This window comes from Fukomys damarensis, unplaced genomic scaffold (genome assembly GCF_012274545.1).
Source record: "Fukomys damarensis isolate Sample0158 unplaced genomic scaffold, DMR_v1.0_HiC HiC_scaffold_14, whole genome shotgun sequence".
Classification (NCBI taxonomy): Eukaryota; Metazoa; Chordata; class Mammalia; order Rodentia; family Bathyergidae; genus Fukomys; species Fukomys damarensis.
This window is the reverse complement of record NW_022900926.1, coordinates 54,307,142-54,332,444: the sequence shown is the minus strand read 5'-3', so window position 1 is coordinate 54,332,444 and position 25,303 is coordinate 54,307,142. Positions and strand designations below refer to the sequence as shown.

The following is a 25,303-nucleotide window of genomic DNA, read 5'->3' as shown; positions in this document are numbered from 1 at the left end:
AAAAAAAAAAAAAAAAAAAAAAAAAGTTTATTGTAATGGGACCATTCTGTGAGACTTATCCTCTGAATCTTTTTATGATTAGAATGCATTATTGGTGACTGTATGAGTTAGGGTTCATTAAAGGATCAGATTTAATATAAAATATTTAAATCACATATAAGAATTTACAAGATGGACTAACCTGCAGAGTTAGGGTGGAAGAATGCACAAGGTCTGTGCACTGCAGATCCAGAGGACCCAGTCAAAAGTTGAAGTCACTGCAGAGTGAGCCATGTGGGAAAGTGAAGGGTTTGCACTGGAAGGCTGGAGTCTGCTTGGAGGCCTGAAGGAGGATGTCCAGAGGCCATGGTGAAGATTGGAGCTCCTCCAAGAAGCAAGAACAAGACTACCTTCTTTCCCTTCTTAGTCCATCCAGGCCACAGCCCTGTTGGCTAGTGCCACCCATATTCAGGGTGGGCCTTTGCTCCGCAGCAAGCCAGTCATCCAGATGCACCTAGAACTGTGCTAACCTAACCTGCTAGGTGTTTCTTATTTGAGATGACACCACAATTAACTATAACACTGATACAGTGTTTTATCTACAGCAGATATCTAGGGTCTTGTGTGACTGAAACTTTGTGTCCATCAGCTGGTACGTTGGTTCCGCCACCTGCCTTGCAAGTGCAAGGTCCTGAGTTCGATCCCAGGTACCAACAAACAAACAAACTCGTACTTTGATGGAGACCTTGGGTTTTATGTCTGTGAGATAAATGCAGTCAGCTTGCAGATGAGAAACAACATTTCATGCTGCGGAGGTGGCTGCTACATGGTAACGGCTGGCTGGTAAGAGGTTGATGAGGGTTAGTTTCAACTGTTGTGCTGTGGCCACGGCTAAAACCTCTCCGACATGTCTTTACCCTCAGCCAGCAAGACTGGGGGGAAGAGTCTCTAGCACCTCCACCCCTACTTTCATTCTCGGCCTTCCAGAGCAGGTTAAGCTCTCCACCAACACCTTCCTAGGACACCCACTGAGCCGAGCTTCCACTCTTTCAGCCTGCGTGCATCCTCAGATTCTTCTGTGTCTTCTTCTGAGGCTCTGATCCAGTCTTCACAAGACCACAGACCCACCCACACCTCACCCTCAACAAATGCAAACCTCTGTCCAGGTCATTCCCTTGACCGTGTTAGCGAATGGGCTGTCAGGTCAGGATTCTGGAGCTTCTTTCTCCCTCGTTCCCCATGTCCAGTGGGGCATGAGTTTGATCCATTCCTTTTGCCCATTTCAATAGCTTGAGCCTTCTTTCCATCATTCTCAGTGATGTTCTAGAACAACTTTCTAACTTCTCCACATTGACCACCCCTAGGGAGTCTGTTTCTGGAGGGGACTTCCTGAAAGGTAACTTGGACCATGTTAGTCTCTTCTTAAAATTCTTAGTGATTTCCTCATGGCTTTACAATTAAACTCCAAGCTTCCCAGTATTGCACTGGTGAGCAAACCTGCTACCACTCTGTCAACTGATTAATTCAGAGGTATTTATTGAACTCATGTCATATGGTATAGGGTATTCTGCTTGTTTGAGAGACAAGAGGACAGACATATAAAGTATAAAGATGATTATATAGTGAAAAGGGTTATTAAGAAGACATAGGGCTCTGGCCTGGGAAGTGATAGGGCGTAATCTAGATCAGAGGCAACACCGTAGCTGGGTGGAGTAGGGGAGAAGCCTGTTAGGTAGAGGGAGAAGCTATAAGATCTTGACAAGGAACCTTCTGGAAGGCCTGAGTGGCTGGAGAACAGGGAATTAGTGGGGAGAAGATCCAGGTGTGGGAAAGAGGGAAGCCAGAATAGCATTTGGGGGAGAGAAAGCATTATCTGGATTTTACTCTAAATGTTCTGGGGACCCTCTGGACTGGGTCACCTCCTCTTTCTTCAAACTGCATTCCTTACCCTCCAGTTCCCTTAACTTGCCAAAACCTCTTCATGGAGCAACTTTTCCTTCAGTCTTTTCTTTCATGCCTGTTCTTCTTTAAGATTCAGATATTCTCAGTGCCTAGTACACCTAGCTAGCTGAGTATCATACTCTTTCTCTTGTCTCTTCTCCTATTGCTAAAGAATGGACCTTTTTTCTCTGTATCTGTAGCCCTGGCACAGCCCTGCTTGGTAGGTGATCGGGAAACCTATATGAAATGAGAATAGATTATCTTCTTATAAAGTTCACCCCACTTTGGCAATTGCCCCCAATTCTGTTGACACTTTTAGAGCCTTCTCTGGGGCTGCTTTTCTCATCCCAAGACCTCCTGTAGCTGGTTTCTGATTTCACGTTTCATTTTTCCTCTGTGATTTTCCCTTCCAGAGCAGCAGCCATCCTTTATTCTCTTTCATATTTTCTCCTTTCTCAGTTTGACCCAGTGGGTGACCGCGGGGAGGTGTTAGTGAAAAGCTTAACCTGCTGCAGGAGGCCAAGAGGTTGAGGGCTTCCCTTCCTGGTGAGAGCTCACTGCCCCTACCACTCCCACTGCAGAGTGGGAACCTTTGGGGAACTCTGAGCTGCATTCTCTAGGTGCCTGGACAGGAACTTGAACCTTAGACCCTCAAGTTAGCTACCTGGCTGTTCTGTAGACCCACCTACTCAGGCTTTCTGGGGTTTATTAAACAGAGATACTTAAGGGGAAGGATGGAGAGGATTAGAGGGTCAATCTTTGCCAGCAGTTCCTCTCTACTTTTTTTTGGTGGGGTATGGGGGATTGAACTTGGTATTTCAAGGCAGGCGGCGGAACCACTGAGCTAAATTCCCGGCCCTACTTTTTTTTTTTTTTTTTTTTTTTAACTATAGCCCACAATCAAAAACATTTAGGTTATAAACCAGTGTCCACATATGCGTGAAAAGACCTAAGAGTTTAACTAAACAGTACAGTATTACTATGCATGATATACTATAGTATTTCCTAGCTTTTTAAAAATTTCTTTGTTGTTTAGCACTGTCACTGTTTAATACTCATTAACTGATTTTGTGATGACAAATGTGTTCTGACTTAAGGTTTGGGAATCACGAATATGATGAAAATAATGGTATAGAATATTTGGTTAGAAGATTCTACAGCTAGCATGAAGCCATTTTGTAAGAATGCCTCCAGGGAAAGTTCTGATTTATGACATATGCAAATCAAACAAGAGGGTAGTATTTAATGTGACAAAGGGAGCTGATTGGTGGCTTAGACTCTTGGTGAGCGCACTGCCACATACCAGCTGTGTGACCTTGACAATTTCTTCCCCTCAGAATCCTCAGTAGTAAAACAGACCTGTACCGCCTCACCAGCTAGGTAGTTTGTAGAAGTGTCCAGCGCAGTCCCGGGTACCCAGTGTATTTCCATATACCCAGCCACATGTGATAAAATGCATCTGCAGAGGTCTAAAAGGTCTCTGCAGAGCTGATGGTACCCTGCTGATCTGGACCACCATTTCCCAGCTAAACAGTTGGTGGTCTGGTCTTGAATTTGGCAGGCAGGGAAAAGAAAATAATTCCAGCCTGCTCCAGGAGGCCAAGAGGCTGAGGTGTTTCCCTTCCAGGGGAGAGCTCCTTTCCTCTGCCACTCCCATTGCAGAGTGTCTGTGTTGTTACAGCTGTGTGTATTTCATTTCTCAACTGCTCTTTGTGTGTAAACCTGCACACACCCACCCACTTTCACAGTGGTCTCCTTCACTACCCCATTCTCCCAGAGGAGGAGATCCAACTCCTCCAGTGCACCGCCTTGGATGATTGGACTGTGCAGAGACTTGGAGACCCTGCTGAAGATAATTAGGAAGAAAGACATTCATCAGCGTGTGCATTTTATTCTTTTTCTTGCCTTCTTTCTCTTTTTTTTTCCTTCCTCTGTCTCTGTCTCCCTTTGTTTTCTTTCTTTTTTGTAGGACTGTGGCTTGAGCCCAGGTTTGTTTATTATTGATTGATTGATTACTTAAAGATGCCCAGATTGGTCTTGAACTTCTGATCTTCCTATCTCAGTCTCTTGAGTAGCTGGGATTATAGGTATGAGACACCCAGTGCTTATGATCTATTTTTAGTTAATTTTTTATTTGGCTTAAGATGTGGCTTGAAATTCTTTTTTTCTTTTGCATATGGATGGATGATCTACTATGCCAGCACCATTTGGTGAAAATAATTATTCTTTTTCCTTCGCATTAGCTTTCCATCCTTGTTAAAACTCAGTTGTCCATGTATGCATCGGTTTATTTCTGAACTCCCTATCTGTTCCAGTGATCTGTTTATTTGTCTGTCTTTCTGTCAACATTGTAATTGTTTAGAATAGACTAAGTTTCTCCAAGATGGGAACTATGTTATACATAATTTTTTGTCCAGCCAAGATTTACCAGGTGAATATTTGGGGTATGTTAATCTAACATATTTATTGTGTCCCTAAAACACAAATTTAAGACAGTCGTTTAGAGGGAAAAAAATGTAGAGATGACATCACAATTTAAGGAAAACTTTTAAAAAAATTTTTTGTGGTACTGGAGATTAAACACACCCTCTTGAACTTTTTATTTTGAGATGTCTCTCTAAGTTGCCTAGGCTGTGTTTGAACTTATGATTCTTCTGCTTCAGCCTCCCACAGTGCTGGGGTTACAGGTGTGTGCCGCTATGCACAGCTTCCAGTTTTATTTTTATTTCCAAAATCTCTGTGGACCTTTCTCATATCTGCTCTTGCTCTGGAAGTGCCTGTTCTTGTTTCATAAATGTCACATTTCGTCATATCGCTGAGTATTGTAACTATACTTGAGAGATTGCTCTGATTCCATTATGAACTTTACACAGCTGTACATTCTTCCACTTGAGAGTACATTTATTTTCCTTTATAATGGTGGTATTCCCCAAGTGTTAGGTGTTTGAGGAAGTGTCTGAAGGGAAGATGGTATGGTTCCCTCTTTGGTGGTGCTGTATTCCAGGTTTGTAGCGAGAGTGAGGGAAGTAGTGTGGGTGTCCCCTGTTCCTTTTTGGCATCACTAACCCCTGAGACATTTCCTCCCTTCTCATACCAAAGCTCCTGAATTCACTGCCCCCACCTGGAAGATAACCTAGTACCTACTTGTGTGTGTATATGTTGGTGGGGGAGGGTTGGACAAGTGGCACAGAGTTTATCTCCTTGGCTTTTCTCATTGTGATTCATCTAGAATTTTTTTCTTTTGGTACTAGGGATCAAACTCAGGACCTTGTGCTTGCAAGGCAGGCTTGGTGCCACTGAGCTAAATCCCTGGCCCTGATTCTTCTAATAATGACCTTGTAGATTGCCTTAGTTCCCTTTCCGCTGTGGGTCCTACCTTCTGCAGCAGAACCCTACCACTGGGAGCCAAGGACTGCATGTTCTGTCTTCAGTCTGATCTTTGTGTTCCTTAGGGGTTTTCTTAATTATCAACTCTCAGTTCTTTTTGTTTTAAGCTAAGCTATCCATGTTTTTTTAATTTATCTATTTATTATGCATACATTTTCCATTGTTCTTAGGGATTTAGTTTGAGAGGGAAGACTGTAACATGTTAGCAGTCTGATATTTTTAAACTTCAAGTTTTGTTGTCTTTTTCAATTCATGACTTGCTTTTGCTAAGGTAAACTTGTAATGGCAGTACTGTGGGTAAGCAGCATATAAGCACTAGGGAAGGAGAAAGCTGGTGACTTTTAAGGTAGCTTTCGTTCATGTTACAGCCTTTATCATATATCATCAGCAATCTGTTGAACTTTATTAAGTTGAACTGGAAAACAGTACATGTTGTCAGGAATGTGCACATTTGTACCTGCCTACTTTTTCTTTCTTTATTGTTTTTTCTGAAATTTATGTGTTTACCTATATTATTGCAAACAGTAAATTAAATTTACTAAGGTATCAAATATTAACATGTTTTAGAAAACTAGGATTTTAGGGGAAAATGGTTAATTACATTAGGAAAACATTATTTTTCCAGTCTTTATATGATTATGGTGAGACTACGACTAGGGATAGAGAAACACATAATGTAGTAACAAAAATAAGTTTAGAAAAATAATTTAATATATGCATAACTATATTTGCTCATATTCTTCTGCCTCTTTCTCATCTCTTCTCCTTTACTTCATCCTGTTCCTCCTTTTTCTCCTCCTCCTCCTCTTCCTTCTTCACTAGAGATTGAACCCAGGTTACAATGAGCTACATCCTTAGCTCTTCTGAATTTTTTTTTAAAATAGGGTCTTCCTAAATTATCTTCCCTAGCCTCAAACTTGCAATTCCTGCCTCATCTTCCTGAGCAGCTGGGATCATAGGCATGTGCTACTATGTCTGGCGTTTTCCTTTACTAAAGAAAGATATTTGTTTCTTGATCTTTCTGAAACTTTAATAATGGGACTTTTGTTTTTGTGTATGTGTTTTGGGTCATCATGAAGCCTCTTTTAAAAAATTGAGATATAAACTGAGCATGGTGATGCATATCTGTAATCTCAGCTATTCAAGAGGCTGAGGCAGTACTGCAAGTTCAAGGTCAGCCTGGGCAATTTAGTGAGGCCTGTCTAAAAAAACAAAAGACTGGGCGTGTCGTTCACTGGTAGAGTGTTTGCCCCAGCATGCATAAGGCTCCGAGTTCAATCCTCAGTATTTAAAAAAAATTGAACATACTTCAAATAACATACTTAATATTTGCCACTTTAATGTATAGTGTAGTTCAAGGTGGGTGCATGGCGACATTCATGTGTAATTGCAGCACTTGGGAGTCTGAGGCAGGAGGATTGTGAATTTGAAGCCAGCCTGAGTTCTACACCAGCTTGGACTACATGGCAAGACCCTGTCTAATGAAACAATAACAAAACAAATAACAATAACAAATAAAAACAATACAATCCCCCCCAATGTACAATTCATTGGATTTTTTAGGATATTCACAAATGCATGCAATCATTATCACTTTGAGCCCAGAACATTTTCTTCACTCCAAAGATACTACATACTAGTTAACAGTCACTTTCCATTTTCCCTTCTCTCCAGCTCCTGGCCACCACTTATCTCTTTTTCCAAATAGATTTGTCCTTTCTGGATAGCTCATGTAGATGGAATCCTACAATATGTAATGTTTTGTGTCTGGCTTCTTTCATGTAGTGTAATGCTTTCAGCATTCATCCCTGTTATAACATGTATTAGCACCTCATTCCTTTTTATGGCTGAATAATTTCCATGTGGCTAGACCACGTTCTGCTTATCCATTCATCAGTTGATAGAGTTTTGTTTCTTTCCCACATTTTTGGGTATCATAAGTAAATATGATGTACAAACTTCTGCGTGGACTCTTCTCAGGAATGGAACTGATGAGTCACATGGTAGCTCTATATTTAAGCTTTTGAGGAACTGCCAACTATTTTTCAAAGTAAACCATTTTGCATTTCCTCCACTAGGACATGAGGGTTACAATTTCTCTACATTCTTACCAGCATTTGTTAGTACCTGTCTTTTCTGAATTATAGCCATTCTAGTGGATGTGAAGCGGTGTCTCATTGTGGCTTTGATGTGAAGCATTTTCTCATATGCCTTTGGCCATTTATGTTTTCTTGGGGAGAGATGTCTACTTGGACTTTTTTTTTAAACTATTGAGTTGTAAGAGTTCTTTATATATTCAGGTTATTAGAACCTTATTGTATATATAATTTGCAAATATTTTCTTCCATTTTGTTAGCTCTTTAAAATTTTGATGAATTTAAAATTTTCTTTTTAAATTTTGATGAAGTCCAATTTATCTGTTTTTTCCTTTTATGGGTGCTTGTGCTTTTATTGTCATAAAGCTAAGAAACTACTGCCTGATCAAGGACACCAAGATTACTACTTATGTTTTCTCTTACAAGTTTTATAGTTTTAGCTCTTAATGTTATATGTTTGGTGTGAGGCAAGGGTCACCTTCATTCTTGTGCATGTGGATAACTAGGTGGTCAAGCACGCTTTTTTGAATAAGTCCTATTTTAAAAATTATTTTAGGTCCTTTATCTCATTTAACTATCATAGCAGTCCTATGGGATGTTTATTGTAATTATCAATTCCATTTTATGGCTTTTGAAACTAATTCTCAAAAGCTAAGTATCTTTTTCAAGGTGGGATAGCTGAAGCCGTAAATTTTAGTAACTTTAGGGACCTCCCCAACACTTACCCACTAGGCTACTCTCCCTTTGCTTCTATGAAATGTACAAGCTTTTTGTCAAGCAGGAAGACTGCTTAGAAAGTAAGTGGATGTCTAGGACTAAACGGGCTTTGTGGAACTAACGCTATGTATTCCAAAAGAAGAGTGAGTCTTTCAGTGTTCTGAAGTTCTGCACCAATTTCTACTCTAATCCAGTAATAGTCATCCCTCTAGCACTCTTGGCAGAGGATTTTAGGGATAAGGTTTTGTTACCAGGGAATAGAGTGGTGCTGACCTCCTGGACTTCTGGTGATGATAAAAATGTTCTGTTATCAGTGTTGTTCATTTATGTTAGCCACTTGCCAGTGTGGCTGTTGAGCCCTGGCAGGAGTTATAAAACCAAGGTACAAAATCATTTTTATCGTGGTAAAATATATACAGCAGAAATTTTCTTAATTTTTAACTTTTTTTTTTCTTTTGGAGACAAGGTCTTGCTATGTAGCCCAGGCTGACCTTGAACTCACCACAGTCTTCCTGCCTTTGCCTCCTGAGTGCTGGATTTACAGGCGTGTACCACCACACCCAGCTTTTATTTTAACCATTTTTGATTCCACACATTGGTGGTACTGTGTATTCACAATGATATACATTTATCACCTTCATCCACCTCTGAAACTTTTTTATTTTCCCAAATGGAAACTCTTTATCCATTAAACTCCTCATTCCTTTCTCTTTCCAGGCCCTGGAAACTGCCGTTCTATTTTCTTTCTTTTTTTTGTATCAGGGATCCAACTCAGTTCCTTGCACTTGAGAGGCAGGTGGTGGAACCACTGAATAAAATCCCTGGCCCCTCTCTTTTCTGTGTCTGTGAATTTGACTACTCCAGGAACTTCATATGAAAAGGATCTGAATCTCTAATTTGCTGTTGTTGTACTGAGGATTGAACCCAGGGCCTTTTGCGTGCTAGGCAAGCGTGCTCTACAACTGAGCTAATTCCCCAGCCCTTTTAAAAATTTTGACAGGGTCTCTAAATTACATAGGCTTGTCCTGAATATGAGATCTTCCTGTCTCAGCATCTGAGATGCTGAGATACCTCTGAATATCTAATTTTAACCCATTTAATTTAATTTAGAAAGGCGTATATGATTAGTAGTTAGCTTTCCGGGTGGTGTAGGCCAAAAGCCAGAGTGGGCCTGTAAGGTGCACAAAATGTGCACCTACTTTCTGATGTAATCTAAATCTGAGGCTTCTAGTCCAGACCCACTTTGTAGGCCTTTGTGGCCTGTGAGAGCACTGGCCAGGAGAGGGGAACCTAGAGAGGTATAATTCAGTACAAGTGTCTTTGTAGCACACAGAGACTCTCTGATGATGATGTAGAAAAAGACACTGCTCCAGTATGCTAAACATTCTGCACTGTGCATCCTTCATCTGCATTCTTTGAGGATAGTCTACTCCAGGAAGTCTTTGCTCTTCATATTACAGGGATGTGCATTTTCACATGTCTCTGCCCCTGTGAGGTGCCATAAGGCAGTGAAACAGCATTTTTCAGTGTTTTGTACTTCCCAGAGCTGTCCCCTCCACGAACAGGCTGGTGGAGTTGTCATTTCTTGCATTTTGAAGAGGAGCATCATCTGTGAGTCCTAAGTCATATTTGAGGTGGAAGTGAAACTCCTCTAATTAACCACTGTGAAAACAACTCACCCTCATTCTTGTTTTGTGGTTTCTCCAGTTCTGGACTTCAGTGATCCTTTCAGCTCTGAGGTGAAGCCGAGAATCCTGCTCATGGGTCTGAGGAGAAGTGGCAAGTCATCTATTCAGAAAGTTGTCTTTCACAAAATGTCTCCCAACGAAACACTGTTCTTGGAGAGTACTAACAAGATATGCCGGGAAGACGTTTCCAACAGCTCCTTTGTCAATTTTCAGATTTGGGACTTCCCAGGACAGATCGACTTTTTCGACCCTACATTTGACTATGAGATGATCTTCAGGGGTACAGGAGCACTAATATTTGTCATCGACTCCCAGGTACAGCTCATAGTCTCAAGGGTTTGATGGCCCTGTAGCCCCAGGAGAAGCAGAACCTCTCCCTATTTGTTTATAACAGTTTCTGTTGGATTTTTACATCTAGCACAGGCCTTTTTACCAAATGGGCTTCTTAGGGTCCTCAGACATTGCAAGGAGAAAAGGATTCCTTCATCCTTCCCTGACCAAGAGGCAGCTGACCATTATGGAGCTGTATACACTTCCACAGATCATAAACCTGGGAAACCTCACAGATGGTGGGGCCTGTCCAGGAGAAGGACAAATATGTATCACCCCCTGTGGTACCCTTGACAGACATCTCCAAAAGGTCTTTCCTAGTCATGTTTAAAACTGTAACAGGATAGATATGGTGGTGCACACCTATAATCCGAGCACTTGGGAGGCTGAGGCAGGAGGATCATTGAATTTGAGGCTGGCCTGGTCTACATATTGAGTTCAAGACCAGCCTGAACTACCTAGCAAGCCTGTCTCAAAAAATCGTGTAACTTACAAAGATGAATTTTTAAAACACTTTTACACAGGTTCCCTGCAAAAGGCGTGTACATAAGTTTACATTTTAAAATGTTTACTATTTCTTATGATGATAAAGGACAAAAATTTTCCTTTGTATCAAATAATAATTGTAACTAATGTACAACTAAGATAATATAATTATATATTTTATAAGTAAGTATTAAAAAATAAAATTGGAGATAAATATCTCTTAAAAAGATGTATAGCAGGGTGTGGTGGCACACACCTGTTCCAGCTACTCAAGAGGCTGAGTAGGGAGGATTGTGAGCTCAAGGCCAACTTGGGCAATTTAGCAAGATTTTGTGTTAAATACAAGCATGAAGGATGTAGCTTCTAGTGGTAGAGCACTTGTATATCAAAGCCCTGGGTTTAATCTTCAATACTAAAAAGGATAAGATGAATAGTTGATATTTTTCTGTTTAGATTACATATCTGTGCTGGAATAAGACAGGATTTGGAGCAGTTCTTTTTGTATTCTGCTTGTGTAAATGTAAGCATTGAGAAGCTGTGTTCACATAAATAAGTAACATTTGCTACAGCATTTGTCCAATTATTTAAACTCCTTCCATGTTATATCCCCTACATTACCCAGATTTCTATCATGAAGAATTATTTTAGTAGCTTATCTATAGATGTCCTGTTTAGGTTCAGCTTTGTTGGAAACAAAGAAATAGGAATCCCTTGGCTAGTGAAGCCATTAGTCATTCTCTTTATCAGATTCACATTAGCTTTGCACTGGCTCTTTGACACCTGGGTCTTTTACACCTGGGGCCTTTCTCCAGTAGCTGGGGAGGAGGGAAATGGGGGCAGCAGGATCACAGGTGCATCTCAGGCAGATTAGTTTCAGGGAGGATACCTGTAGCAGGATTGGGGCACTGATGCTCTGCAAACACTCTTAAAATGTGACTGTGACTCATCCTAGACTGTAGACTTCTCTAAGGTCTCCTTTGTAGCTGTGGGGCAGTAAAAGGCAACAAGTCCTCCAGGCTCTGAAGTTCAAATCTGGATAGTTCCTTGAAACTGAACCTACAAGTAAATGGGTCAGCCCGCTGCTGGTGTGCATAACCACTGTCTGAACAGCAGTCCCCTCCAGGGATGTCATGGAGACTTAGTAAGCGTGGTCTTGAGCCCCTACTTGGACAGCCACTCTCTGAGAGGACTGCTTGCTTATGCCTCAGAAGACTGGGAAGTGGGCGCCTGTTTATATAACATACTAATGAAATTTTCAATGAACCATTTTAGTTTCAAGAGGCTGCACTGTGTAGCTGTGAAGCATGGCTGTAGGTTAGTTAGAAGGGGTTCTGTCTTGCCTCTGTGGTGAGAGTGTAGAGGGAGGGCACATTAAATCTAGTGCCTGATCCATGAACAGCATTTTTCTCTTCCCTGGGCCCACCCAGCAGTGCATGTGTTGGGCATGCTGCAGACACCTGCATCTTTCCAGGGCCTGCCGTCAGCAGATGCTTTCCTGGATGTCCTACTTGTACTGACCTGTTTCTGGCCCATCTGTGGCCTTGGCAGTATCCCTGCCTTCCCGTCTCTGTATTCCAGCACCATAAAACTGGGAAGCTTGGAGCCTGCAGGGAGTGGAAAGGGGGTGCTCAAACTCCAGGGAGTGAATGCTCTGCAGATGTCATCTCTTCTAAGCTGCATTTTCTCCCTGAGTCACTTAGCCCTGTTTCTGTAGTTATTTAGGTAGCAGTATAGTAGTCCTGCCTGTAAGTAGATTCTAACCAGACAACTCACCATTTCAAGATAATGCTAAACTACTGTTGTGCCTGCCTAACAATTTAGTTATGAAATTCAAATTTCTACTGCATATCTATTTTAGGTGTTTACAACATGGCTGTAATTTGGCTAAAATAGGTACATTTGCCTATTTGTAGATTGCATCTGTAATTTGGTTTTGATTTTGACTGCACATGAAAAAGGAGACCTTCCATATGGGTTGATAAATGTGTTTCCTGTTTTAGTTTTGTTCCTTTTTTTTTTAAGCTGTAAGAGAGAGGAAGAGAATTGAGAGATTTGTCTTTTTGTTACAAATGACTGGGGGGCCTGGGATTTAGATCAGTGGCACTGTGTCTCCTTTGCAAGGAGAGCGCAAGGTTCTGAGTTAGAACCCCAGTATAAGAAAAAAAATGACTAGGAGGTCTGGGAACGTGGCTCAGCAGTACCGAACACTTGCCTAAAAGGCAGAGGCCCTGGGTTCAATCCCTAACACTGCAAAAAAATAGTAGGAAAAATATGGAGCATTGTCATTTACCAAAAATCAATGAAAAATGTAAAAAGCAGTTTCAGAGGGCCAGGGATTTAGCTCAGTGGTTCCGCCAGCTGCCTTGCAAGCACAAGGTCCCGAGTTCGATCCCTGGTACCAAAAAAAACCAAAAAAGCAGTTTCAGAGATACTAATACTTTTATGTTGGAAGCAGACTGTAAAAGTCATGTTTGCAAGATTTACATGTGGGCCGGGCGTGGTGGTGCATGCCTGTAATCCCAGCACTCGGGAGGCTGAGGCAGGAGGATCGCTGTGAGTTTGAGACCAGCCTGGGCTACACAGTGAGTTCCAGGTCAGTCTCAACTATACAGTGAGACCCTGTCTCAAATAATCAAAAAAAAAGAAAAAAAAAAAAGATTTACATGATGTGATTACAAGCACTAAAAGGAAAACGAGGCTTCAAGAAAGCGCCTCAGCAGCACATGAGTGTCCTTTCCTTTATTTCTAAGCGGTGTTTTTTGCTCTGACACCTCCTGTTTTTATATTTTGCCTATGAATTCTTCATAGTCACCGGACTGCTAGATAAATATGTCTCCAAGGAGAAAATATGTCCTCACAGAACATTGAGAGAGAATGAGGAATGAAAACAAGAGTGATTTCCTGGGAACTGAATGTGTGATACCCCTGCTGCTCTGTGGAGACCACAGAACCTACCATGTTTCCTGAAATGATTGCATATGTGCCTTTGGACCCCAGAGAGTCTCCACTTGACCTGTGTTCATGGTGGCTGACCTGCTTCTGATTCCTAGATCTAATTTCAGAGTAGAAACTAGGCAGTATATTTTTCTTTTATTTCTCTTTGTCATTGAAGGAAATAATGATCACAGTGGAATCATCTGCAACCCCTCTGTTCTAATGAACCAAACATTTTCTTCTTTTTGTAGTGCTGGAGAGCAAACCAGGGCTTCATGCATGCTAGACAAGTGCTCTCCCAGTGAGCTACATTCCCACTGTGCTGTTTCTTCCTCCTAATGTCATTTTAGGTGCTGTGTGTGCATGAACGCATGTGCCTGCCCTGGGGATTAAACCCAGAGCCTTCACACTAAGCTACATATAAGCATTTTGAGACAAGGTCTTGCTCGGTTGGCTAGGCTGGACGCAAATTTGCAATCCTCCTGCCTCAGTCTCCTAGAACACTTGCATACAGACATGTGCTACTATGCCTGGCTATTGATTTACATTTTAGGTTGTGTGTGCATGAACGCATGTGCCTGCCCTGGGGATTAAACCCAGAGCCTTCACACTAAGCTACATATAAGCATTTTGAGACAAGGTCTTGCTCGGTTGGCTAGGCTGGACGCAAATTTGCAATCCTCCTCTCTCACAGTATTACAAGCACTAAAAGGAAAACGAGGCTTCAAGAAAGCGCCTCAGCAGCACATGAGTGTCCTTTCCTTTATTTCTAAGTGGTGTTTTTTGCTCTGACACCTCCTGTTTTTATATTTTGCCTATGAATTCTTCATAGTCACCGGACTGCTAGATAAATATGTCTCCAAGGAGAAAATATGTCCTCACAGAACATTGAGAGAGAATGAGGAATGAAAACAAGAGTGATTTCCTGGGAACTGAATGTGTGATACCCCTGCTGCTCTGTGGAGACCACAGAACCTACCATGTTTCCTGAAATGATTGCATATGTGCCTTTGGACCCCAGAGAGTCTCCACTTGACCTGTGTTCATGGTGGCTGACCTGCTTCTGATTCCTAGATCTAATTTCAGAGTAGAAACTAGGCAGTATATTTTTCTTTTATTTCTCTTTGTCATTGAAGGAAATAATGATCACAGTGGAATCATCTGCAACCCCTCTGTTCTAATGAACCAAACATTTTCTTCTTTTTGTAGTGCTGGAGAGCAAACCAGGGCTTCATGCATGCTAGACAAGTGCTCTCCCAGTGAGCTACATTCCCACTGTGCTGTTTCTTCCTCCTAATGTCATTTTAGGTGCTGTGTGTGCATGAATGCATGTGCCTGCCCTGGGGATTAAACCCAGAGCCTTCACACTAAGCTACATATAAGCATTTTGAGACAAGGTCTTGCTCGGTTGGCTAGGCTGGACGCAAATTTGCAATCCTCCTGCCTCAGTCTCCTAGAACACTTGCATACAGACATGTGCTACTATGCCTGGCTATTGATTTGATTAAGTTTGGAGAACAGAAAGCCAAAAAATATACCCTGTTATATCAATTTCCTTTATTTTCCAGAGTTGGAGTCATAATCAGCTGTGGGGTGGGCCAAGGGTGGTGGTAGTTAAGTCCTTTAAATTTCTTATGAAAGACATTTTTCCTATTTTTGCTATAAAAACAAGATCTAGCCACACTTTTTAAACTAGCAATAACTCAAAGATCCGGCAACACAGGTGTTGGTGAGGGTCTGGAGCATTAGACACTATATAAAGCCATCCAGTCACGTTTGAGGTGCTCATACCTAGGATGGACAAGTAAAGCCCTTGGGGTAGATTGTATGCACCTGAGATACACATTACCACTTTATCATACATGCTTGGAAACATTTGGAATGTCTCTTAACAAGCAAATATGTGATAGATCATCCATAGAATGAAATTTCAGTAATTAAAAGGAATTATTAGAGTTACGTACTTCAACATAGGCAAATTTCCCTGACATAATGTTGAGCAAACTTGATATTTATGTGAAAATTTAAACAATGTAAAAGAATACTGTTGTTTGGGGATGTATATGTGTGGTGCAGAAAGATGAGGGCCAATAAGCATGGGCAGAGGTTGCCTCTGGAGGATGACAGTAATGGAACAGGCTGGGTTGGGAGAAATTCTCTTAACTTTGGGTTGATGGATACACAGATGTTTATAGTATTGCATAGGTGTAGGAAGGTCTCCCCTTGTATTGTTTCAGGTAATTACTCTCCTACCCTCTGGGTCAGCAGATTTTCTGTAATGGGTTAGATGGTGAAATATCTGAGGCTGTGCTGTCTGTAAGGAGCTGCCACAAAGGAAAACTGCTCATTGGTGACATCATGGCATGAAAGTAGCCTTAGACAGTGTGCAAACAAATGAGCATGGCTGAGTTCCAATAAAGCTTCCTTACAGAAACCATGCACGGGCCCTGGGGAGCATGGCTTGCTGACTTCTCCTCTGAACTGGTGTTCTTAAAGTTATTCCCATAGCAGCTTCCCCTTCCTAGTGACCTCTCTCATATCACCATCTCTAATCAGTCACACAGTTCACCAAGAGACTCAGAAAGCTCGGAGGAACTATCCTAGGTGGTATGAGGTCAGTTTCTCTTCCTGAAACTGCAGCTCTGCTCTTAATGGCTGTCATCAGCCTAAGTTATGCCTGCATTTTGTTAGCTTTTCTTTCTGTGTGTCAAAAAAACAGGTTTTCAAACTTGACTTCTATAAAGCCAAGTTTTGGGGGGATCCTTTGCAAAATACTGTACTTGGTGGTGATATGATCCCGGCAGAGTGTATGGAAGGCTCTAGAAGCAGAGCTGTCTCCTCTCACCTCACAGGTGTTGCCTTTGTTCCCAGGATGACTATATGGAAGCCCTGGCCAGGCTCCATCTCACAGTGACCAGGGCCTACAAGGTGAACACAGACATCAATTTTGAAGTGTTTATTCATAAAGTGGATGGTTTGTCAGATGACCACAAAATTGAAACCCAAAGAGACATTCACCAGAGGGCAAATGATGATCTTGCAGATGCTGGATTAGAAAAAATTCACCTCAGGTAAGAACAGAAGTCACTTAGAGATCCTAGTAAAGGATAGAAAAAAGCATCTTGGGCCTGAGAGTTGCTTTGGTAGGCTTGGCCTGGGTACTAATTTACTTTGTTTATGTGCTTGTGCTGTGGCAATAGGATAGGATTTAGGAAAAAAAGAGTTTTGAACACATTAATTCTAACCTTTGGTGAAAGGTTATTTTTTTTTTCTTTTGGTACTGGGGATCAAATTCAGGACCTTGCTCTTGCAAAGCAGGAGCGGTGCCACTGAACTAAATCCCCAGCCCAAAAGATTGTTTTTAACAAGTGGTCAAAGCTAAGATCTTACCTCATATGAAAAATATAATAAAACCAAAAACATCTAATCTGGGAAATTAATGCTAAACTTTATAGTTCTTGATAAATATGATGGGCTGTAGTCAAGCCTAGTTTGAAATTTAGGTCAGCTAGAGATACACACAAAGGAAAACAATTTTTTCCATCATTCTTTGTGAGGTAGTGTATGCATCATTCATTTTGCAAAATGGTAAATGAAAACAATTAGACACATCAATATTGATAATTTAATCAGATAGCTAATGGCTTATGTGAAGATGGTCAGGTGTGGATTCTCTGAAAGAACCTAAAGATGGTGTGGGCAAATATGGCCATATTTTTAAGGATGCCAGTCAGCAGACATGAACAGGAACAGTTCTGGCATCTTAGGGGATGAGGCAAGATGACTTAAAATCTATCATTTTTTTACCAAGCATGTTGTGAATTCTGCAGCAGGTTAGTATGTGTGTTAGCACTAGCTACAGAAGGGAGATTCGTGGTATTATCACATAGCTTAAGCAAACTATTTCTCAGTCAAAGGGAAAACATAATGAAATATTGTTTTCTCTTTTAGCTTTTATCTGACAAGCATATATGATCATTCAATATTTGAAGCTTTTAGCAAGGTGGTTCAGAAACTGATTCCACAACTCCCAACTCTAGAGAATTTGCTAAACATCTTTATCTCAGTAAGTAAATAATTTGCTCCTGTTAGAATAATTTGCAGGATTTGACAATAACATTGTAAAAGTGAAAAAGATCTTATTTTTGCTTAGTCTTACAGCATTTCAAGGTCACATAAGGATTACTTTTGATGACTACTCCTACATATTGTTTTAGAGCCTTTAAAATTCAACTCCCAAAATGTGTACTTAACTAGTGTAATTGAAGTATTTATTTAAGTTGTAGGCAATCATCATTATTTTTTATTTTATTTTATTTTTTGGTAATGGGGATCGAACTCGGGTCCTTGGCCTTGTGAGGCAGGCTCCAGAAACACTGAGCTAAAATCTCTGGCCCAGCAATCATCATTATTAGTAGAACTCTACCAGAGTAAAGAGCATACAATTTAGTTTTGGTGATGAAGCATATACTTGAATAATTTTTTATGTTTAACACTGTATAGAATGATGCACTGAGTGAACTCTACAAACCACGAGCTTGAGTTAGGAAACATTGTCCAAAATAAATAATTTGTGATAATTCTAGTTTTCATTTCTTCTACGAGTCCATTATAAAGTTTATGAAGGGCCAGGGATTTGACTCAGTGGTTCCGCCACCTGTCTCACAAGCACAAGGGCCCGAGTTCGATTCCAGGTACCAAAAAAAAAAACCAAAAAAACCCAAGATGTTTATGAGAATGAAGTTGTAATTGTAACAAAAGTGGTATAACTGGAGTTTGTAATAACTTAATTTTGCTCATTCGTATATTACATTGAGAATACTCTAGTATATAATTTTACATAAACACAACATGGTCTGAAACTGGCTATTGCTTTAAGGTAACATCTTTTTTTTTCTTCAGAATTCTGGAATTGAAAAGGCATTTCTATTTGATGTGGTCAGTAAAATTTATATTGCAACTGACAGCACTCCAGTGGATATGCAAACCTATGAACTCTGCTGTGATATGATAGATGTGGTTATTGACATCTCTTGTATTTACGGGTAAGTGAAGCATTCTTTTTTTGTTTGGTACCAGGGATTGAACTCTGGTCCTTGTGCTTGCGAGGCAGGTAGCAGAACCACTGAGCTAAATCCCCGGCCCTAGTAAAGCATTCTTAAAGGCCACATCAAACTGTCATTCTCTTTCATAACCTTCAAGGTATTGTGCATTTATAATTTTAATACTTTTTGTTTTCTTGTGGTACTGGTACCAAACCGAAGGCTTCATGCATACTAGGCAAACGCTGTATCATTGAGCCATATTCCCAGCTCAGTACTTCTGTTTTATTTATTTATTTAGGGTACCAGAGATCGAACTCTGGTCCTTACACTTGTAAGGCAGGTGGTAGAACCACTGAGCTAAATCCCTGGCCTGAGTACTTCTGTTTTAAATGACGTAAACCTATAAATATACCATTTAGTCTTTATAATAATGATAAGAAACAATGAGCAAATTACTGGCTATGTTAATAATCTTATTGCATGCATCTTATAGTTTAATTTTCAACTGTTCCATGAGGCATGGATTGCTATACTTATTTTATAGATAAAGATACTAACATTCAGAGTGGTTAAATCTCTAACCACTGCTGAGTGTCAATAAGAAACAGAACTAGAATTTGAACTCAGGTCTAAATGATTCCCAATCCTCTGCTGAAAAAAATCTGTCAGCATATTATGATGGCATATACTCTTCTAGGAGACTAAAACTCTACACAGCTCAAATTAATATTTCTCTTATCACGTTACAAAAAATAACTTGTTTCTTTAAAAACATGCTTTTGTCTACAAGCAGCAGAGAATTATAAAACTAAACGAACATTACCTGCTTCCTATTATTATGATCTCACATTCTTAGAAAACACACTCCGACACACTAAAAATAGTATCAAATAAATGAAAAGGAGAAAATTGATTATTGTAGAGATAATCCTATGTATTCATGAATTTGCTGAAAGTATTCTGCAGAGCACGGGAATGTAAACTAGGTGTTTATCTCATGACAACAAGGTGTTGCTGTCTGTTTGTATCGGATCTTGCATTTTCATCCAGTCGTGGTGAGGTGGAAGCCCTGGTCATCTCCCATTTTTACTCACTTCCTGACTCTGCCTTCATCAGTCTCACCACTTCTCTCTTCTACTGTCTGAAAATCCTTTGCCCAAACTCTGTTACCCTGCCCTGCAGCACAGTCAGTCCCTTTTGTTATGAAATGGGGATAGCAATACCTAGCTGTCAGGATTGTGGTGAGGATGAAACACCCTTAGACTTATAATGTGCCTTGACTTGGTAGACCGCAGATAAATGTAGCTGCCATAATTTATTACTGTTGGTGTTGTTATTATTATTAGACATTGCCATCTGGCTTTCAAAACAGACCTTACTTCCCAAGATTACCACCCTGCAGAATTCTTTTATTGTTAAGCCATTAAGTAGATGACCTTGAAATAGTCACAGAAGCTGAATGAACCCTGATTACAGTCTGGATTACTGTGGTAATCAAGTACAACGAACAACACAATTAATCTGGCACATATTTAATGATATGCACGATCATTATTGTGCTATATGGTAATTAGACATAAGTGGTAAGTTGTTCATGTAAATGATGTTAATCAGAGTTACTTTTACCCAGCTAAAACAAACATGAGGAGGGAGGAGGCTGGCAGGAAGAAACTAGGCTGTGCCATCAGATTGTTTTTCTGTGGTGAAGTGCAGTGTTCCTGAAAACCCACAGGGTTCAGTAAGAACCAGCCTGGATCACACCTCTGTGATCCACCTTTGTGGGCAGTGGGGTGTCTTCAGATTGTTTGCTAGAGCTGAAAGGAGCCAGCCCAATGAACCAGCAGGGGGCTGCCTGCGAGCCCTGGGCCCTGTGATGGAGGTTTTGCTGCCCTTTCTCTGATGCGTATGCTGGTGGAGACCACAGACCACAGCCTGAGAAGCAGGTGACCTGGCGCCACAGGAATCTCTCAGCTGAGCTCTTGCCATAGCTGACAGCTCTACACACACACACACACACACACACACACACACACACACACACACACTCTTATACTATGTTCCCCCTTTGTATGTTTTCATTGTTCCTAGATGAAAAATTAAATAAAACGTAATTGTAATTGCAAAATCTCACCAATTTATACTTGTAATTTTTTTATGGGTTTTTTTTGTTTTGTTTTCTCTAATTGGTTTGATATTTTCTTTTGGTAGGTAAAGTGATGCATATGTTATGTAGAGAACACATAAAAGTATGAAGAATAAAATTAAAATAGCGTATAATTTCACCTCTAAGTCAATCGGTTTACTTTTTTTTTTTTTTTTTTTTTTTTTCCAAGGGACCGAACTCCGGTCTTTGTGCTTGTGAGGCACATGCTGGAACCACTGAGCTAAATCTCCGGCCCCACTGTTTACATTTTATATATTTTACTTTTGACAGCTTGATTGTTTTACCATGAGAAAATAAAAAGCCCTTGGCTGTGGAGGGAAGAAGAGTTCAACTCCACCTGTCACCTGTGTTCCTCAGGCACCTAGCTGCCATTCATTGTGTCAGTAGGACAATGACTGTCATGACTAGACTGTTGGTTGGTGGCTATATTGTAACAGAGCTTTTTGGTTGAAAAGCACTGGAAATGTTATTGACTTGTTGTGGTTTTTCTGTGCATTAAAGTTGGTAAATACATTTTGTTTTCTGTCCCCATTTAGTCTCAAAGACGATGGTGCAGGAACCCCCTATGACAAGGAATCAACAGCCATTATAAAGCTGAATAATACAACAGTTCTTTACTTAAAAGAGGTGACAAAGTTCCTGGCTCTTGTTTGCTTTGTCAGAGAGGAAAGCTTTGAAAGAAAAGGTAATATTTTTGTTGTGGTTTAAAAGAAGCTTTTTAATTTATACAGCCTTTGTTGCTGTTGGACAGCGCTGCCCACCCTGGAAGTGAGCATTAGTCCCAGATCCCCTAGGCTGGCATATGTCAGGTGGGCCAGCAAACCTCTTGCCCCCTAGTGGTACAGCTAGTATTGCAAGAGGTGGAAATAGAACCAGACATCCCTCCCTGGACCTTTGCTTATGCATGTGGGGGCATCCTTGCCAGGATATCTCTGACCAGGAAAAGGACTCCATAGCCTGCATTGAAGGTGATGACCTCCTTCTTGGTCCACCTTGCTAGAAGGCTTTAGGTGACTGAGTGACTGTTTGTTCTCCCCAAGTAAAGAAGGGGATGGAACTCATATGACATTGAGGTTAGGCAGTGTTTTCTATTTAGTTTTCACGCACTCTTAACTTCAAAACACAAGGATCTGAAAAGAGAAGGTGTGAATATACTAAATATCTTTTCAGGACCAAATTCAATTTTATTATAAAACACCACCAATCTTTCTCCTTACTATCTAAACTGAAAAATACCAGCTTACTGATATGCAGAAGGAGTTTTGTTAGTAAATATTGTATGTTTTAACAATTTGTTGAGTAAAAAAATTTCCAACAAAGTGACAAGACTAACATTTACTGAAATAGCCCCTCCTTATAAGCAATGCATGTTAATTATAAAATGTTTCGAAAATTCAGGAAAGTAAACAACAAAATAAAACCGCTTATTTCACATTAGAGCTAAACTTTATGTTACATTTCTGAGATTTTCTACAACCTCCTTTTTCCTCTCCTCCCTTTTCCCTTCCTTCCAACAAAACTGGAGCCATATTATTTAGGTAGTTTTATATCCTGTTTTTTTCACTTACTTTTATTATGTTTTCATAATTCATAGGCCATGAAAAAAAAAATTTAGAATGTTTTTTTTTTCATCACAGAAGTAATAGATTCACTTAGAAAATTTAGAAGTAGCAAATACATTTCTCATCAGAAAACTTCTTTTTTTTTTAAGTGGTACTGGGGATTGAACCCAGGGCATCTATACTGAACTACATCTCCAGACTCCCCACCTCCTTTTTGAGATAGGACCTCAGCAAACTGCTAAGTTTTCTAGACTGGGATCACACTTGAAATCCTTCTGCCTTAGCCTCCCTGAGTGTTGGGATTGTAGGCATGTACCATGTCCGGCTTTTAGTAACCACTTTTAACATTTACTACATTTCTTTCTTTTTTTTTTGGTACCGGGGATTGAACTTGGAGCCTTGTGCTTGCAAGGCAGGCTGTGAAACCACTGAGCTAAATCCCCAGCCTATTTACTATATTTCTAAGCCTTTTTCTTATGTGTGTACGCATTAAAAAAAAACAAACAAACTATGAGATAGTATGATAGATACTACTTTTTACTTTCACTTAGTTTATTATGGACATCTTTCTAGTTCACTGTCTTTTTTTTTTAACCACATTTTAATGGTTTTGGAGTTTTCTATTTTTAGATATTTTTTATTTTTTCTAGATTTTAATGTTACTAATAATGTTGTGATGATATTCTTTACACTAAATATTTATATGCATCCCTGGTTGTTTCCTCAGGAAAAATTTCAAGGGAATTATTTGGACCAAAAATGGTGGGCATGTTACCAAAATGTCTTTTAGAAAGATTTTATGGAGAATATGAGTGTGTCCAGTTTGGTGCATTATCAGTATTGGATTTTAGTATTTTAAAAAGTTGATAATTTAAAGCTGACATCATTTAAATTTGTATTTCCTTGCTTCAGGAAAATATATATTTGTCCCATGCTGATTACTGACCACGTTGCCTTTTATCCTCAAAACTTTTAATTAGGTGTTGTTTATATCTTACTCATTATTTTCATCTTCCTGAAAGTGAGAATAGATTATATGTTAGACTCATGGAATTTTGAAGATAAACAGGATTATAACTTGTTTTATGGATGATATTTTCATGCCTAGAAAATATGTGACTTTCTCCTAAGCTCACACCACCAGTTTATGGCAGTCAGGGCTAAATAAAGCTGGATTTCTCTTTGTAGACAGCTAGTTGTGTGCATGCGTGCATGTGTGCGTGTATGTGTTTAATCATTATACACCTATTTGCTTGGTTAAAGATATTTTCCAAATTTATTGTGGTTGACATTTCATATTGATTTTGGAAGCTAAGGGAACTAAAAGCAATGCAACTTTAGTTCCAAAAGCATGCAGGCTGACAGGTTCTAAAATTTAGGAAACATTAGAGTCAACCTGGAGACCTTATTTTGAATTGATTTTAGACTTAACAAAAGTTGCAAAAATAGTACATAATTTTCATATACTTCTCATCCAGCTTCTCCTAACATTAACATCTTATATACTATAGTTACCTAAACCAGTGAATTAACAGTGGTATAAAACTATTAATGAAACCATAGGCCTTGTTCAAATGTCACCAGATTTTACAAACATTCTTTTTCTGTCCTAGAATCCCCAACTTAGTTTAGTTATCGCTCCTAATCTTTTCCGGTCATGGAAAATTTACCTTGTGTCTTTGATGCTTGTAAAGTTCAGTCATTTTGTAGAATGTCTGGTGACTTCACACAGTTGAGATGAGATTATGCACTTTGGCAAGAGTACCACCCAGATAGGTGATTTTCCACTGTAAACTTCCCAGAGTTAATGAATACAGTGGTACCTCGGTTCATGAGTGCTTTTGTTTGTGAACAGTTTGGTTTATAAACGGAGCATTTGGCAGAAGTTTGTTTTTGTTTTCAAACTCTGCACTGAGTGACAAACATGACTGCGGTCATCTTTCCTATGTGAACACAAACGTGGCCATCTTTTCCAGAATCGTGGAATGAATTAAGCTTGTGAACCAAGGTACCACTGTATTTTTAAACTATATAAATCCCATTTCTCCTTGAAGTTTTTGCCCACTGATTTTAACATCCATATGTATGGTTGGGGAACTAAATGAAAGCAGGAATCTATAATATGGGTCTGTGGTAAATTATTGCTAAACCACCTAAGGTTAGATCATCTCTAATAGGCAGATTTTTTGACTATTAAAACCTAGGTGTTAGTTTTGATGCTATTACTAAGAAAAAGGGCAAAGCTACTGTTTAATCTTATCATGTTGAACTTGTGTACTTTTTAGTGAGGCCAGCCATCTCTAGATGTCTGTCTGGGTCTGGAGAAAGTCCCATGTAAATCTGATGAGTTGATCACCATGTAAGAAAAAGGGCAAAGTTACTGTTTAATCTTATCATGTTGAACTTGTGTACTTTTTAGTGAGGTCAGCCATCTCTAGATGTCTGTCTGGGTCTGGAGAAAGTCCCATGTAAATCTGATGAGTTGATCACCTAGCTATCATATAGTGTCTTGAAAGAGAACTGAATACTTGTAGATGAATAGAATATTTGAATTTATTGTTCCTTTAATTTCAAGTGTTGAGTCTGTTGGTGTTGATAACTGACACTTTTTGATTAGTTTTCCTCATGTTGGTTTGCTGAATTTTCTCAGATTTCCATGACTACAGAAAGCAGAGGATCAGATCAGATGTATGTGATAGGCACCACAGGGAAGGGAGCAGTTAAAATATATGGGTACAGGGGCCCTCTTCCAAAGAATTAGAAGAGAATTAATGGGAATGGGGCTTAAGTTTATTAGTTTCTTTTTTTAATCCCAAGCATTTTCAGTGTGCACTGAATCCGAGGATATGGGTTCTATTAACTGTAAAGGATGGCAAAGGTAGTATTTACTCTGCTAATGTTTCTGTTCTTGTATTTTCAACTGCCTTTAACAAAAGGGTCAATATAGCCAGGGTCTTTTTTTTTTTTTTTTTTT

General features: G+C 39.8%; 1 protein-coding gene across 1 annotated transcript in view; it reads left to right on the top strand.

Moving 5' to 3' along the window:
• Positions 1-25,303, top strand: part of Rragd (Ras related GTP binding D) — a 41,483-nt gene that overhangs the window by 9,603 nt on the left and 6,577 nt on the right. Inside the window, exons 2-6 of the mRNA XM_010633246.2 lie at positions 9,828-10,123; positions 16,430-16,629; positions 17,510-17,624; positions 18,461-18,603; positions 21,304-21,452. Of these exons, the coding sequence (XP_010631548.1) occupies positions 9,828-10,123; positions 16,430-16,629; positions 17,510-17,624; positions 18,461-18,603; positions 21,304-21,452 (903 nt within the window). The remainder of the gene's footprint in view (positions 1-9,827; positions 10,124-16,429; positions 16,630-17,509; positions 17,625-18,460; positions 18,604-21,303; positions 21,453-25,303) is intronic.